General features: G+C 55.5%; 1 protein-coding gene across 1 annotated transcript in view; it reads left to right on the top strand.

Annotated features, from left to right (window-relative positions):
- The first annotated feature begins 2,149 nt into the window (after window positions 1-2,149).
- CNTN2 (contactin 2) overlaps window positions 2,150-16,318 on the top strand; it is a 22,257-nt gene continuing 8,088 nt past the window's right edge. The window contains exons 1-15 of the mRNA XM_064273323.1: window positions 2,150-2,302; window positions 6,990-7,134; window positions 7,266-7,441; window positions 7,650-7,745; window positions 8,155-8,364; window positions 8,636-8,735; window positions 9,896-10,071; window positions 10,485-10,621; window positions 11,105-11,234; window positions 13,238-13,388; window positions 13,490-13,617; window positions 13,920-14,095; window positions 14,609-14,729; window positions 15,355-15,513; window positions 15,945-16,094. Of these exons, the coding sequence (XP_064129393.1) occupies window positions 2,233-2,302; window positions 6,990-7,134; window positions 7,266-7,441; window positions 7,650-7,745; window positions 8,155-8,364; window positions 8,636-8,735; window positions 9,896-10,071; window positions 10,485-10,621; window positions 11,105-11,234; window positions 13,238-13,388; window positions 13,490-13,617; window positions 13,920-14,095; window positions 14,609-14,729; window positions 15,355-15,513; window positions 15,945-16,094 (2,125 nt within the window). The 5' untranslated portion in view covers window positions 2,150-2,232. The remainder of the gene's footprint in view (window positions 2,303-6,989; window positions 7,135-7,265; window positions 7,442-7,649; window positions 7,746-8,154; window positions 8,365-8,635; window positions 8,736-9,895; window positions 10,072-10,484; window positions 10,622-11,104; window positions 11,235-13,237; window positions 13,389-13,489; window positions 13,618-13,919; window positions 14,096-14,608; window positions 14,730-15,354; window positions 15,514-15,944; window positions 16,095-16,318) is intronic.

Genomic DNA, 16,318 nt, shown 5'->3' with positions numbered 1-16,318 from the left:
AGGCCCTGGGGCCACTTCTCCCCCTCCCTCCCCCCATCTCCTTCAGAGCCAGCTGTGGCTGTTGAGGAAGCAGGAAAACGTTGTGAAGTGGTCAGATATAAAGGTTTAAGGGGCTTGGGGGTTCTCTTTGCAAGGGGGTAGAGTATGAAGTGAGGCAGGGCGGACCCTGAGCTTGCATCCATTGGCATTCAGACCCCATCCTGAGCCCAGGGACAGTTATGTTATCTGCAGCCTTCCTTCTCCACCCCTGCCTGACGCCTCCCGGAGACAGCAGTCCCAGGCCCCAGGCACTCTGGGAGCATCCCACTGTCAGAGCTGGAGGGCCCTTGGAGAGCACCTATTTTACACATAAGGACACTGAGGCCCAGAGATGGAACGGGACTTGCCCCAGATCACTCAGCCAGTTAGTGGAAGAGCTGCCAGCCAGCTCGCTCCCCCACCTGGATCCCCTTCCCCTGCTCTTCTTGTTCTTCTTGTTAGCTGCCATAGAGTCAGCTCCAGCTCACAGAGAGACTCCTGGAGACCTTGTGTATAACAGAACGAAACGTTACTCAATCCTGTCCCATCTCCACGATGGCTGATATGTTTGAGGCCATTGTTGTGGCCACTGTGTATTTTGAGTGCCTTCCAACCCGAGGGGGCTCATCTTCCAGCACGATATCGGACAACACTCTCTCGTGATCCAAAAGGTTTTCACTGGCTAATTTTCAGAAGCAGATCACCAGGTCTTTCTTCCTAGTCTGTCAGCTCCACTGAAACCTGTCCGCCATGGGTGGTCCTGCTGGTATTTGAAATACAGGTGGCATAGCTTCCAGCATCCCAGCAACACACAAGCCACCCCAGTATGACAAACTGACAGGTGGTGGGTGGTCTCCCTGCTCTTAGGTGTCTGCAAAGAAGCAGGCAGGGCAGAGAAGCCCCAGCTTTGATGGGAAGCTGGCGGGAGCCCAGAGACCCAGGCTCGCTCAACCAAAACCAGGCCCTAAGATTCCGCACTCCTCCCAGGGCTCAGAAGTCAGCCTGGAGGTGGGGAGTGGGGGGCAAGGGTGGCCCTGAGCCCTGCTAAAACCAAAAAAACCCGTTGCCATGTTGAGTTGATTCCGACTCATAGCAGTTTTTTTTTAAGGTGCACAAGGCTTACAGTAAGCAAGGTACGCACAACCTTGATTGTGTTTACTTACTAATCTGTAGTGCACAATTTCGCATTGGTTTCAAAAATGTGAAAAACAGGTGAAACTGCCCTACAGATTAGTAAGTAAGCACAAATAAGCCCATGCGTACCTTGCTTGTTGGGTCATCTGTCCCTGCCCTCACCTCTCAAGAGGAGACCCTGTTTTTCAGACCGATGGGCCGGTCTCGCACTTGCTCTTAGCGCCCACCAGGGCATGGCTCCCCGTAAACAAGTGTCTGCTCATCCCCGGGCAGAGGGAGGCTCCTGCGGAAGCAACATTAACTCCTTCAGCCCAGAAGGCCTGTCTAGGCCCACTAGCCATCAGTCCATCTGGTCGGGAACTAATGGGGCCAAGGTCACGGCTTCACCCTTCTAAGTATATAACTCTCTTACCTGGGGATCAGGTGAGAGGGTGTGGACGAAACAGGGAGACCCCCCTCACTGCTAGGAAAACAAAGCTGGTTCTGAGAGACTTAATGCAGCTCCCAGAAGGGCCTATTACTCGAACCCCCCCCACCCCCCGCAAGCAGCTGGGGAGGTGGGGAGGTGGGGAGGGGGAAGTCTGCCCCAGTTGCTGCAGGAAGATGTTACTAGCTCCTGAACCCCGGCCCTGGCGTTGTTCTCCTGTACACCCAGGCGGCAAGAGCTATTACCAGAATGAGGACTCGTGGGCAGGTGGGTCCCCCCCTCCCAATTAGCCACTGCTTTCACTTCCTGAGCAGCACCCCGCTGGCTGGAGTGGGGTGGTGGGGGCCAGTAGGAGGCACTCAGCCCAGGGAAGAGCGTCTTGGTAATAGCCAAGCCCCTTCCCCTGGGGCTGGGAGGAGGATTAGTGCTGGAGCAATTCCGGCCACCCCCACCTCCCCCTACCCCCACCCTACCCTCCATGGGCCCAAGTAAAAGCTTTGCCGACCCAGATGTGCCTGGAGCTGGAAGGGAGGGCCTCCGCTCAGAGCTCTCATCCTCCTACCTCCCTAGGTCCTTCTCCGCCTCCAGCCAGAGACCTGCGCTGGACTCAGGCTCCTCTCGTCAGCTCCCCAACTCTGCCTAGGACGCCCACCATGGGGACACCCACCAGGAGGAAGCCACCCCTGCTGCTGCTGGCTGCCGCAGCCCTTCTCTCCTCTGCAGGTAAGAGGGTACATCTCTCTGGAGCTGAAGCCCAGCAGGGACAATTGTGTCGTTGTATCGGTGCTGTTATTGTGACGATGACTACAGAAATAACAGCCTGCATTGCTGTACCATCTATATTTCCTCCCTAAAAGGCTCCCATTTGTGATTCTCTGAGGTTAGAAGGAGAGGGGATGAGTCTTCCCCATATTATAGGTGAAGAAAGAATGACCCAGAGAGGGTGAGTAGCTTGCCCTGGGTCACGCAGCAAGACTAGGCACAACCAAACCAAAAATCCAAACCTGTTGCCATTGAGTTGATTCCGACTCATGGCGACCCCCTGAGTTACACAGTAGAACTGCTCCATAGGGTTTTCTTTACGGCAGCAGATCACCAGATCTTTCTTCTGCGGTGCCATTGGGTGGGTTTGAATCGCCAACCTTTAGGTTAGTAGTCAAGTGCAAACTGCACCACCCAGCGACCTCAGGCACAACCAGATCTCCATAACATCAGTCCAGAGTTGTAGCCTCTAATGCTGCACTGTCCAATAGGGGAGCCAATAAATTAAAATGAAAACTTTAGCTCCTCAGTTGCACTAGGAACTAGACCATCTCCAGTGCTCTGTAGCCATATTGGACAGTACAGGCTGTGGGGAATTTCCCTCATGGCAGAAGGTTCTACTGAGCAGTGTGTTCTAGGGGCCTGACACGAGGAGACAGGGACAAAGACTGCAGGACTCTGTAAGGATTCCTCAAGGCAACACTCACAGCTTGGCAAACAGACATAGTGGAATGAGACCTGGGAAGAGATGAGGCAAAGCAGGGGAGGCCCAGGCAAAGGCAGAGGGACCCATGTAACTGTCTCACCTTAGGGAGAAGGGAGGCTGGCAGAAGGGGGAGGGAGCGAGTTGGGAAGAAGCTGGTGAGGCCCTGGCTAGCTGGACTCTGGAAAGAGCACCGGGCGGGAAAGGCTGGAGGACAAGCATGTCCTCTAGCTGGAGGGGGGTCTCTAGCCCACCTGCTCCTCTTCTGACGGGCCTGCTGGAACCACTGCTTGGCCCTCTGCCCAGACCCCCAGCCCAGATCAACAGGCATTCCTTTCCTCCTTAAGATCTCTATGGGGGAAGGAGTACTCATCCTCCATAGTCCTTCTGGGGTCCTAGCCTCCATCTCCACCTCCCCTTCTCTTCCCACCCCCTGCCTTCACAAGGCCGCAGCCAGCAAATTTTTAGGTTCTTTTTCCCCCAGGGAAGGAGCCACTGGCACACTTTCAGAGGCCTCATTATGTCCCCAAAACCAGCTGTTGACGAGTTGATTCTGACTCATGGAGATTCCCTGTGTGTCAAAGTAGAACTGTGCTCCAGAGGGTTTTCAATGGCTGGTTTTGTGGTGCTGGAATCCAACGCCGCAACCCCAGGGCAGGTTAGCAAGGAAAGCCAAGGGCTGAGGCACCTTCCATGGGCGGGTGGGAATAAGTTATAGGGTTTTCCATGCTTGTTTCTCTGAACCTCTGGGAAGCATCTGGCCAAGTCCCCGCTCCTTGGCAGCTACCTTCCTGCCCCTCTGGGTCTAAGGACCCTGGGTTCCCATAGCCCCTGCCTCGGATGCTGTGGTTCAAGCACTGAGCTGTCCCTGAGTGACGGGGATGCGGAGAAGCCTGGAAAGTTCTTCCCCGCCCTCTCTGGGGTGGGTGTCTCCTGCTCCGTGCAGCCTGGGCTCAGAGGCAGCAGGGTCTGAGACCTGGCTCCCCAGGGAACAGCTCCTTCCAGCCCGCTGGGTCCAGGGGCAGGTAGCTGGGCATGGGAGTGCTGGCTGACTCCTCCCACTCTCCAGGTCAGGGGTGTTTCCCAGCTGCCTCTTGACTTAGGACATGATGGGACTCCCAGAGTCGTGCAAACGGTTAACGTGCTCAGCTGCTAACCAAAAGGTTGGAGGTCTGAATCCACACACAGGCATTTTGGAAGAAAGGCTTATCCATCCGCTTCCAAAACATCAGCCACGAAAACCCTATGTAGCAGATCTACTCTGCACACATGGGGCTGCCGTGAATCAACTCGACAACAACTAATGCATAGCAGGCTGATGGCACAGTGCGGTGGCTCTCCACCCCAGCTGCCCTGCGGAGTCCCCATGAGGCATTTGTAAAAATGTGGAGTCCTGGGCCTCACTGTGGTAGCTTCTGACTCAGTGCCTCTAGGATGGGAGAGGGCCCCTGATGATGGGAGACTGAGGCCAAAAGTCTGGGACACTGTGGTTAAGGATGCTGGCTGGGGGGTGAGACTGGCCCTGGTTCAAATCCCCAGATCTGCTCTTCGTGGCTGTGTGATCTGGGGTAAGTTCTTTCACCTTTCTAAGTCACGGTTTCCACGCTCCTAAGAAACCAGTAGCACCCTCCTTATACAGTGTTTACGAGAAGGAAATAGGGAGCATGGTACCTGGTAAACAGTGAGCACTCAATAAACCCATCCAGAGTTGCCTCAGAAGGCCTGGAGATCTACTTCCAAAACTCAGTCATTGAAAGCCCTAGGAGCACAGTTCTACTCCAGCACACATGGGGTTGCCATGGGTCAGATTCCACTGGAAAGCAGCTGCTTTATTTCCGTTATAGTGGATTCATGGATACACACCAAGTGAGCATAGAAGGGCATTGGAGCTGTGTGAGCATGGGCGAGTATGGGACCAATGTGTGTGTGTCTTTAGCCTGGTATGCGAGTAGCTCAGAGAGGTACACACATATACATGTATGCACGTATGCACGTGTGGTTGTGAGCACATGTAAGAAGGGCTTGTGAGCAAGGTGTGGAAGGGTATGTCTGTGGATATTTGGGTGTGCTAAGGCTGAGTGCAGAGGAGAAACTTTTCTCAGGAAGAAAGCCAGCCTCACAGCCATCAGTGTGCCTTGAGCCCACTCCACCACCCCCACCACCCAGACAGAGTTCCCAGAAGCTGGTATTGTACAAGGTGGTTCCGAGCAGCCTGGCTGCCTTGGAACCCCCTCCTCCCCTCTCCTCCCAGCAGTCCCAGCTGGGGCAAGGATGCCTACTCTCTGCCACCATCATTAATTTGGGATTAAGCTGGGCTCTCCAGCCAAGATGATGCATCAGCCACCGTGCATCTCTGAGGCCTGGGGCGGCGATGAGGGATAGTGGTGGGTGGGGGGGAGAGGGTGGGGGGGCCTGCACCAGGCCAGTTCTGGGAGCCCTGCTCCTTCCTTATTCTGAGAGCTACTAAACAGCTGCCCCCACTCCCAGGGGGCCAGGGCCTCAGCTGCAGCATGGGGGCCCCAAGCCCCACTCCGAGCTGACAGCTAGATGGTTGGGGAGAACAGGCACTAATTGGTTAATGGGGATCCCTCCCCCCATGACCCACCAAGGAGGGGCCGAAGTCAGCTGTGCTGAGGGGTAGGAGCCAATTAGGGGAGATCTGGCTCCCAAGTGATACCACCAGGCCAGGCACTAGGCCCACCAGTCTACAATCAGAGCCGCCCCACCCCTGTGGAAAGGCAGAGGAGAAGCACGGCCCCTCTGTGCTTCTGCATCCTTTGCCCCTGCCCCGTGAGGCAGGACAGTGGTCGTGGAGGCAGAGAAATCCCTGTGTGGGTGGGATACCCATGTGTTCCACAAAGTCAGGAGCCCACGGCCTAAACTTGTCAGTACCGCAGACACTGTGTGACCACGGGAAAGCCACTCCCTTTTCTGGGCCTCTCTTCCTGGAATTGTCACACGAGAATTTCCTAAAAAGGGAACTGTCCACCATCCAACAAGCCTTGCTCCTTCCCTGATCTCCGCCCACACCACGCGTGGGTCCTGCAGACACTAGCTGAGCACATTCCTCCTCAGGCGCCTCACAGCCATTGTTCTGGGACATCCTCCCACAGACCTGGGAGCTGAGTTCATATTAGTCTTACCGTTTCACAGGTGAACACACTGAGGCTCAGAAGCATTCTGTAACTTGCCCAAAGTCACACAGCTAGCAAGAGGCCCAGCCTAGCCCCAAAGCCCCAAGCAACTTCCATGGAGCCAGGCTGCCCCAGAAGGTACACACATTCTCCCTCCACCTTTCTGGCCTGGTGACATCTCATGCATCTTGCAAGGCCCATCTCAAACCCTCAGATCATCTCCTCCATGAGTCCCTCCCTGACTGTCCCCACGCAGTGTCCATTGCTTCCTCTCCAACAGCCCCCAACATCCTGGCCCTAAACCACTATCTCAGCATTGACTGTCTGCATGGACTACAAGCTCCTTATGGAAGAGGGACTGTGTCATTCATTTCTGCAACCCAGTCTCTGGCCCAGTGCCAGGTATACAGCAGTTGCTCCATACCCATGTGTAGGACAGACGACTGACTGAACTAACTTGACCAGATGGGGCCTGTCCACTCTATCTAAATTTCTGTTTATTTGTATATATAGAAATTGTTGACTTGGTTGTGTTCTGCTGTGTATATTCTCAACAACAACAAAAAATTAGTTTAAAAAATCTATATTTAACTTACTTAAAATTAAATAAAATACAGAGCTCAGTTCCTCAGCCACACTAGCCACGTGTCAAGTGCTCAATGGCCAGATGTGGATTGTGGCTGCCATATCGGACAGTGCAGAAAACAGTGTTTCCATCATCGCAGAAAGTTCTATTGATGGCTCTGCCCTAGAGGCCAGGCTCCGGCCAGTCCCAGGTCCTGAGGCCTCTGGTGGTGTCCCTGACCTGCAGCTTGGAGCTCCGCCCAGGGATCCCCAGCCACCTTTGGGCCTGTCTTTGAAGACCAGCCCCTCGGTCTGCTCTTCCCAGAGGAGTCTACAGAGGAGAAGGTCACACTGGCATGTGGCGCCCGGGCCAGCCCCCCGGCCACCTATAGGTGAGACCCCCCCCCGTGGTGGGCGCTGGGAGGCCCTGGGTAACCACTCAGTTTTTTCTCACATCTGCCCTGGTGCAGGGCTGGGTCCAGGTGGGCAGGACTCAGTTTCCGCCCTCTGCTCCCTGCTGCAGGTGGAAGATGAACGGCACCGAGATAAAGCTGGAGCCAGGTTCCCGTCACCAGCTGGTGGGGGGCAACCTGGTCATCATGAACCCCACCAAGGCCCAGGATGCCGGCGTTTACCAGTGCCTGGCCTCTAACCCAGTCGGCACTGTCGTCAGCAGGGAGGCCGTCCTCCGCTTTGGCTGTGAGACCCATGGGACACCAGGACACTGGGCAAGGGGCGGGGGGAATGCTGGGAGAGAGTGCCCAGAAAGGACAGGTGATGCCCTCAAGACAGGCTTCCCTGATCCCACAAGACATGCCCTGGTGGTTACTTTGCCATGGAGGATGAGCTGGGGAGGGGGCTCCCAAGTTTGGGGGACAGTGCCTGAGCCCCCGATGTCCACCTCCAGTTCTGCAGGAATTCTCCAAAGAGGAGCGAGACCCAGTGAAAACCCACGAAGGCTGGGGGGTGATGCTGCCCTGTAACCCACCTGCCCACTACCCAGGTGAGTGGGAGCCCTGGGCCAAGGTTAGGGGGCCCAGGAAGGGCTTCTAGACCTTCAGCAGTAGAGGTATGGAATAAAAGGTGGCAAGTGACCCGTGGAAGCACTCATCTCTGGGTCCCCATCTTTCAGTGACTTCTGTGTTTCCTTTCTGCACCTATCATTTCCTTGCTATAAGCTTTACTTCCACCTGCACTGAGAGATCCCTGAGGACTAGGGCCGTATCTCCTACATCACATTGGGAGGTCCTTGGGGACAGGAGCTGGGTGCCCCTATCAGAATGGAGCTCCCGGAGGGGACAGGGGGCTCTCAGGGACAGGGCCCACAGATTCCCACTGGGTGTTGGGGTCCCACCCAGTGCTGGTCCGTGAGCCCAGCACCCTCTGGTCTCCTCAAACTCCGCACATCCTAGGCTTGTCCTACCGCTGGCTCCTCAATGAGTTCCCCAACTTCATCCCGACGGATGGGCGTCACTTCGTGTCCCAGACCACAGGGAACCTGTACATTGCCCGAACCAATGCCTCGGACCTGGGCAACTACTCCTGCCTGGCCACCAGCCACATGGACTTCTCCACCAAGAGTGTCTTCAGCAAGTTCGCACAGCTCAACCTGGCCGCTGAAGGTCAGGATCGGGCACGGTGGGCAGGGGGGAGCCAAGAGGGTCAGCAGCTGGGAATACCTCTAGGAGATTGTGAAGACCAGTTACCATCCCCTCCTCAGGCCCCACTGCCAGGCCTCAGACCCTGGCCCCAGGCCCCCTAGGGGAAAGGGAATCTTGTGAGACTCCACTCGGCTGTCCAGACAGTCTCCTCTGAAGGGGGCTGGGATCCCACACACTGGAGCACCTGCCCTGGAGCTGTTTGCGTCTGCTGTGCAAACCCCTCTCTCCCCAGATCCCCGGCTCTTTGTGCCCAACATCAAGGCCCGGTTCCCAGCAGAGACCTATGCGCTGGTGGGGCAGCAGGTCACCCTGGAGTGCTTCGCCTTTGGGAAGTGAGTGGCGGAGGAGGGAGGGGACCTGGCCAGGGCACAGAGTCTCAGGGGCCCAGATGACCCCAGAGCGAGGGCAGGCAGGGCCTAGCAGAGTGCCCACGTCACAGCGGGGGGCCACCACCCCTCACTGCACACTAACTCTCCCATCAGACATCACACATGCCAGGGGCCTTACACATTTGGGGTCACTTGGTCCTCCCGGCAATGCTTCCCAGGCTCGCACAACTCACCCCGGGCAGGTACAGACCAGCACCATGCATGGACGCTAACCCTGCTTGGTCACTCACTTGGCCATGAGACCTTGGGTCAGCCACTTGACCTCTCTGAGCCTCAGTTTCCTATCTGTAAAATGGGAATAACAGTACCCACCTCACAGAGTCACTGTGAGGGTTAGATGAGCTATTGTGTGTCACATGCTTAGAACACTGCCCAGCAGTCAGTAAGTGCTCTATGAATGCTAGCAGTTAGCTTTTTAAAAATTATAACAGAAAGTAAGATCTATCTGGTTCATCCAGGAAAGGAGTTCCTAGAACAGGGCTAAACAAACAGCAGGTGCTCCATAAATGTTTGTTGAATGAATGAGTGTGATCTGTACTTTGATCCCCTCTTCCCTCAAATATCTCTTTCCATTACCCTGTTGTCGTGTGCTTTGTGGAAAGGTATTGGGCTTCCAGAAAATCCATATTAAAAGCACACAGAAGGGTAACATATTAAGCCTTTACAACCCAATGATGCCTCAGTTCATTTTAGCATACAGATGGCTAATACTAGAGCCCTTTGGGGAGCAGAGGCAAGACCCTGTTGGGGGAGAAGAAAAGGGGTCAGTAAAGACCCAGGTCCCAGGTGACCGCTGAGGGGGACAGACCCAGAAGGGGCACGGTGGTCAATCAGGAGATCGTCTTCACTGGCTTCACAATGGTTGCAGGAACAGGAGAGGACAGGGGAGCCCTGCCCCTCGCCCGTTCCCTGCCAGTGCCCTGAGCCATCCTGCCTTCCTTGCCCCTACCTCTGTCCCCTGCAACCCAGGCTGCCCTTGTCCTCCTCCACACGCCCACCTGCCCAGCAGCTCAGGAGGGCTGAGGGTCTGGGTGCAAGGAGGAGCAGGCACAGGGGAGAACGCCCTGCTCAGCTACCCTTTCTGACTTTGTCTCCCCTGCCAGCCCCGTACCCCGGATCAAGTGGCGCAAAGTGGACGGCTCCTTGTCCCCACAGTGGGCCACAGCCGAGCCCACCCTGCAGATCCCCAGCGTCAGCTTTGAGGATGAGGGCACCTACGAGTGCGAGGCAGAGAACTCCAAGGGCCGAGACACCGTCCAGGGCCGCATCATTGTGCAGGGTACGGAGCTTGGGACACCCGTCCCTCTGCTTTCATGTTTGGCCCTGAGAAGACAGACCCAAAAGTCAAGGAGGCACTGGAAGGTCCCTGCTGAGGCCTCTTACTCCAGGGTTGCACTGTGTGGGGGGAAGAGATCGGTGCTGTGGCCAGCTCGGAGCTCTGGCAGAGGCTCCAGAAAGAGCACATGGAAGGCGTTAGAATGATTTAAGTTGCTAAAACAGCCACAAAGTGCCAACTTTCTTGTACCTGCTTCTTCCTTCCCTCTCGCTCCTTTGTCCTCACCATCCCGGGATGTTGGCAGCGCCCTCTGCTGTCCAGTACAAGTACTGCAGCCCTGCAGTTAGCTCGTATTTAATGAGCTTGGAGGCCCCTCTCAGTTCATCCGAAGGCTTTCTCTCCCTTGTCCCACACAGCTCAGCCGGAATGGCTCAAGGTGATCTCGGACACGGAGGCCGACATCGGCTCCAACCTGTGGTGGGGCTGCGCAGCTGCAGGCAAGCCCCGGCCCACAGTGCGCTGGCTGCGGAATGGGGAGCCTCTGGTCTCCCAGGTAGGAGACCTGGGGCTTCTTCCCACACACCACCTCCCTGTGTGCTCACCTGGTTCCTCAGCCCAGCCCCTACCCCTCCAATGGCAGCTCCTCTGGGCCAGTTAGGGTCCCAGAGGCTGGTTCTAGCTGCTTCTTTCTACTCTAGAGTCACATGGCCACAGACTGGTCAAGGCAGCCCACTGGATGGAGTCCTGACTGCAGGGTCAGCGGGTCCAGCCAAGACTCGCCTGTGGTCCTAAGTGGGTGACCACACCCCCTGGCTTTAGTCTCCTGAGTGCAGGGAGGTCCCTCCCAGGACTCCCACCCTGGGATTCCAGGAGGCCCTGAGATAGAACTGGACACAGGAACCCACCTCCACTTCTCCTTGAGGGAGCTGGCAGCTTAGAGTCTCCAAGGTGCCCGCCCCCGCCGGCACCTCCATCGTGGTCGTACAGTGGTCCTGACCCCCCACCCTGCCCTGCCCTGGGCTGGGCTCTCTCACAGAGCCGGCTGGAGGTGTCGGCTGGAGACCTGCGCTTCTCCAAGCTGAGCCTGGAGGACTCTGGCATGTACCAGTGTGTGGCTGAGAACAAGCATGGCACCATCTATGCCAGTGCCGAGCTGGCCGTGCAAGGTAAAGGCCCAGAATGGCCAGGGAACTTCCCTGGGGGGACACAGCTGGCTTTAGGAGTTCTGAGCTGCAGCACAGCCAGCTTTCTACGCACAAACCCATTCGCGCACGCACACGCACACACATGCACGCACACACACACGCATGCCCACACACATGCACAGGCACACACACACACAGTTTTCCTTAGCTTTCCAAATCGGAGAACTTAGGAATTTGAGAAAGGAAGTGAAACGCTAGGCTGTGCGTGCTTGGGGGACAGGGTCTCTGACTTGTTCCTGTCTGCCACAGAGTAAATGTTTGCTGTTGGGAGAAAAAATTGGCAAAAGTCATTTAAAACCAAATCCATTAGTCTGTGTTTGAACCCTTTCAACTCTGTCACCTTTGGCCAATTACTTAGCCTCTTTCTGTCTCCATTTCTGGGTTTATAAAATGTGGGCAGTAGTAGGGCTAACTTCACAGGGGCGTTGTGAAGATTAAATAGGATCAAAAACCAATCCTGTTGCTGTAGAGTCAATTCTGACTTACAGCGACCCTACAGGGCAGAGTAGAACTGCCCCATTCGGTTTCCAAGGGGCGCCGGATGGATTTGAACTGCTGAACTTTCAGTTAGCAACCACAGCTCTCAACCACTATGTCACCAGGGTTTCCAAAAATATGATCAAGGTAAAGTGTAAAAGACCTGTCCATCACATAACCAGGAAAAAAAAAAAACTCTCGTTGCTGTCAAGTTGGACTCACAGCCACTCCACATGTTATAAAGTAGAACTGCTCCACAGAGTTTTCTTGGCTGTAATCTTTATGGAAGCAGATAACCAGTCCTTTCTTTCACGACACTGCTGGATGGGCTCAAACCACCAACTTTTCGGTTAGTAGTCAGGCACAAACCGTTTGCACCACACAGGTGCCCAGTAATTGTTGGTTGGTGTTAGTATTCTTAGTTGCATGACTTGAGCTCGCTGAGCCTCAGTTTTTTCATCTGTAAAATGGACTTAATGATCCCTACCTCATAAGTTATACTTAGGCTTAGCTAAGATTTGTTCATTTATCCGTTCAGCCAATATTATTCAACACTTCCTAAAGAGTTAACTTGATAGATAAGGTCTCGGCCTTCAAGTAGTTTACAACCCAGTGGAGGGACATAGACAAATAAACACAAAATCAAATCACATAATTTCAGACAGCCACACTGCGTAAAGGACATACAGTAATGCGGGGTAGAGGGTGGGTTGGTTAAATGGAGTGGGTCAGGGATGTGACCTGAGGGTTAAGAAGGAGCAAGCCGTAAGATCTGGGGGGCTTACAGACAAAATGTATAGCAAGTGCAAAGGTCCTGAGTCTGGGAAAAGCTTGGCATGTTCAAAGTAAAAAAAAAAAAAAAAAAGGCCCAGGTGACTGCAACATAATGAGGGAGGGAGAAGGCATCAAGGTGTGATCAGAGGTGGAGGACTGACTTGTCTGTGTGGGAGAAGTATGCGTAACAAGACATGTGCCAAGTCAACAGCTTCTACACATTCAATTCCGTGACACTGATTGTGCTCATCATGTGCAGCCATCACCCCCGTCCTTTTCCCAATTACGGGTACTGACTTTTGAGCTGCTGTGAGGAGCTGGACTTCATTCCAAGCTCCGAAGGAAGCTACTGGAGGGTTTGAAAGTGCAGAGTGACATGGCCTGATTTATGTTCTTAAAAAGATCATCCTGGCTGCTGGGTAGAAAAAGAGAGTGTAGGCAGGAAGCACCCAAACAGGAAGGCCAGTGAGGGGTTTTCAATAGTCCAGGCAGGAAACCCAGTGGCTTGGACCAGAGCAATGGCGGGGGGCTAGTGGTGGTGAGAGGGGCTGGATTCTGGGTGCACTCTGGAAGCAGTGCTGCTGGGAGTCTCTCTTGGCTGGCCCCCAGCGTATGTAAAGTGCTTAGTGCATGGCCAGGTGAAGTACGTAACCAAGGGTGCCTGGTACCGTTCTTCTCCCACGGGTGACTGTGGGCTTCCCCTTTCCTTCCAGCACTGGCCCCAGATTTCAGGCTGAATCCCGTAAGGCGTCTGATTCCCGCGGCCCGGGGGGGAGAGATCATTATCCCATGCCAGCCCCGAGCAGCTCCAAAGGCCGTGGTGCTCTGGAGCAAAGGCACTGAGATTTTGGTCAACAGCAGCAGGTACCACCCCAGCCCACCCCGAATGGCTCCTGCCCGTCCTCATTCCCCTTGGAGGCAAGTCCCCTTCCCGTAACTACAGGGCTGCTTTGGCCTCACTGCAGAGTGACTGTGACTCCAGATGGCACCCTGATCATAAGAAACATCAGTCGGTCAGATGAAGGCAAATATACCTGCTTTGCTGAGAATTCCATGGGCAAAGCCAACAGCACCGGCACCCTTTCTGTACGAGGTAAGGGCTCAGCCACCACAGGCTGGCTGTCATCTCTCCTCGTGGCCCTGCTCTTGTGTCCCCATATTCCTCCCAGTTTAGTTCTGAAGCCACTCCAGGATCCAGTTTTGCTTGGGGCCACGATCTAGAATCTAGTCTTGCCCCCTCTCACACATGCATGGGACTGCTGAGGCATCAGGACACCTGTCACCACACTGCCTCTTTCCTTCCCTGGGGCTGAGGACACAACCTCTCACCTGTCCTTCTGCACCTGCCTGGCCTGTTACCTCCCATCCACCCAGGGTCCTCGTGTTTCTTGGCAGATGCAACCAAGATTACTCTAGCCCCCTCAAGTGCTGACATCAACCTGGGGGATAACCTGACCCTGCAGTGCCACGCCTCCCATGACCCCACCATGGACCTCACCTTCACCTGGACCCTGGATGACTTCCCCATCGACTTTGATAAGCCCAGGGGTCACTACCAGAGGGCCAGTGTGGTGAGCTGGGCCCTCAGGGCTCCACCCTCATCCTGGATAGACAGGGAACCCAAGACATCCGTAAACACCACCACCTTCAGGGTTCCTGAAGCCCTTTCATTCCCTCAGGCCATGCACAGGGAGCGCAGCCTTGGGTTAATAACCTCGCTTAGGCAGCCCGTTCCCCAGATGCCACCCGACGGCCATAAAGCTAGGAGAGGGTGAGGGGCAAACCTGGGATCCCAGGAGCCCTGCAAGACTCCCTCCCCATGGCTGTTTTTGCTGTCTCACAGATGACATTATTAACTTGGACAATCGGTGATTGTCTTCCACAACAAATTCTGCTGTTTAGCCCCCAGGGGTACGAAGTGGGGGAGTAGCTGATTCCTACCATTGAATAGACAAGAAAACTGAGATGCTGAGGAGCCTGTGGGCCTAATGGAGCAGGGACTCCCAAGCTCTGTCTCACAGCTTACTGCACCAGCCAGGGCTGCTCTCCCTGACCTCCCCCTCCTTGCTTTCTGCCCTGTGCAGAAGGAGACAGTCGGGGATCTGACCATCCTGAACGCCCAGCTGCGCCACAGTGGGAAGTACACGTGTGTAGCCCAGACGGTGGTGGACAGCGCATCCAAGGAGGCCACGGTCCTGGTCCGAGGTGATGGGGGTTCCCACCTCCACCCCCACCCCAGACTTCCTGAGAGCACCAACTGAACTATCCTGCCCTTCCACCCCTGCCCTCCCCTCCCTGCAAGCTGTCGGGGTTTCTGGCAGAAGTCCATTGAGCTGGACATGGTTCTTTGCGGGTTCTAAATGAGATTATTCCTTCAAAGGGAAACTTTTAAAAACTCACTTTTTAAAACAGATCCCCCAAACCAGAGTGCCATGCTAAGGCCAGAAGTTTTCAAAGACTGAAAAACCACTGCCGATTCCTACTCATAGTGACCCTCTGTGACAGAGCAGAACTGCCCCATACAGTTTCCGAGGCTGTCATCTTTTTTCAAAGACTAGTCCTGGGAAATCTACCCACACATCTATTTGAGGGCTTCCGTGAGCCCCTCCTGCCTTGAGACCAGGGGTCTAAACACATCCCTCCCACCACACAACCCCACAGTCACCAACTCCCTGCCTCATTCCTTGCCCTCCCGCCTGGGGGGGGGTTCACTGTGCCCTCTGCTGCCCCCTCTTCATACCGCACCAGCTCTAGCCGGGCCTGGAAGAGGTTGGCTCAAATTTGAAGCTCCCCAATTCTGACCCAGTGTGTGTCGGACCTCTTGATGCAGGTCCACCAGGTCCCCCGGGAGGTGTGGTGGTGAGGGACATCAGTGATACCACTGTCCAGCTCAGCTGGAGCCGTGGCTTTGACAACCACAGCCCCATTGCCAAGTACACCCTGCAAGCTCGAACTCCACTGGCAGGGAAGTGGAAGCACGTTCGGACCAGTAAGTGTGAGGCCCTGCCCTCGTAGGTGCTGATGGGGAGGTGGTGGTGGACAGGAGAGGGAGTGCTGAGCCTGCAGCTTCACAGAGGACAAGCATAGGCCCTCTGCCTGTTGGGAGCTCCCAGACCAGGAGGGAGGAGAGTGGGGGAGGAGGCGCCCAGTCTGCACTCTTGAAGGATTGTGAGTCTATTCCAGGGGCAAGAAGAATATTAGTGCAGGGAGGGTGTGCCCAGCTAAGGTGCCAAGGCAGGGAGCCTCGTGCTGCTGCCCCAAAACGCTAGTGTTTCCATCATTTCTGAAGCACGTGGCAGGCACCGTGGTGAGCACTGGGTACAAAGGGGAGACTCAGGCCCAGGCCCCGCCCTCTGTATCCAGACCGATACACAAGTGCTGTGAGGTGGACTTAAAGCCTCCACTCCCGCTGCCTTGCAGATCCTGCCAACATCGAGGGCAACGCCGAGACCGCCCAGGTGCTGGGCCTCACGCCCTGGATGGACTATGAGTTCCGGGTCGTAGCCAGCAACATCTTGGGCACCGGCGAGCCCAGCGGGCCTTCCAGCAAAATCCGGACCAAGGAAGCTGGTGAGAGTCACGGGTCTCCCAAAGTGAACTAACGTCAGGGCAGTGCCCCTGGTCCTCCTTAAAAGGAGCCCAGGCAAGCAGCAAGCCAACTCTGAGTTACAGCCCTGCTCTCCCAGCGGCCTCGGACTCTCCGACATACACATGGAAGAGGAGCACCAGGCAGGACCAGGGCCACGGCACCGCATGATGCCTGTCAGGGATAGGAGGACCAGCCAGTCCAAAGC

Source organism: Loxodonta africana, chromosome 20 (genome assembly GCF_030014295.1).
Source record: "Loxodonta africana isolate mLoxAfr1 chromosome 20, mLoxAfr1.hap2, whole genome shotgun sequence".
Taxonomy (NCBI): Eukaryota; Metazoa; Chordata; class Mammalia; order Proboscidea; family Elephantidae; genus Loxodonta; species Loxodonta africana.
The sequence above is the reverse complement of the archived record's forward strand: the minus strand, read 5'-3'. Positions and strand labels throughout refer to the sequence as shown.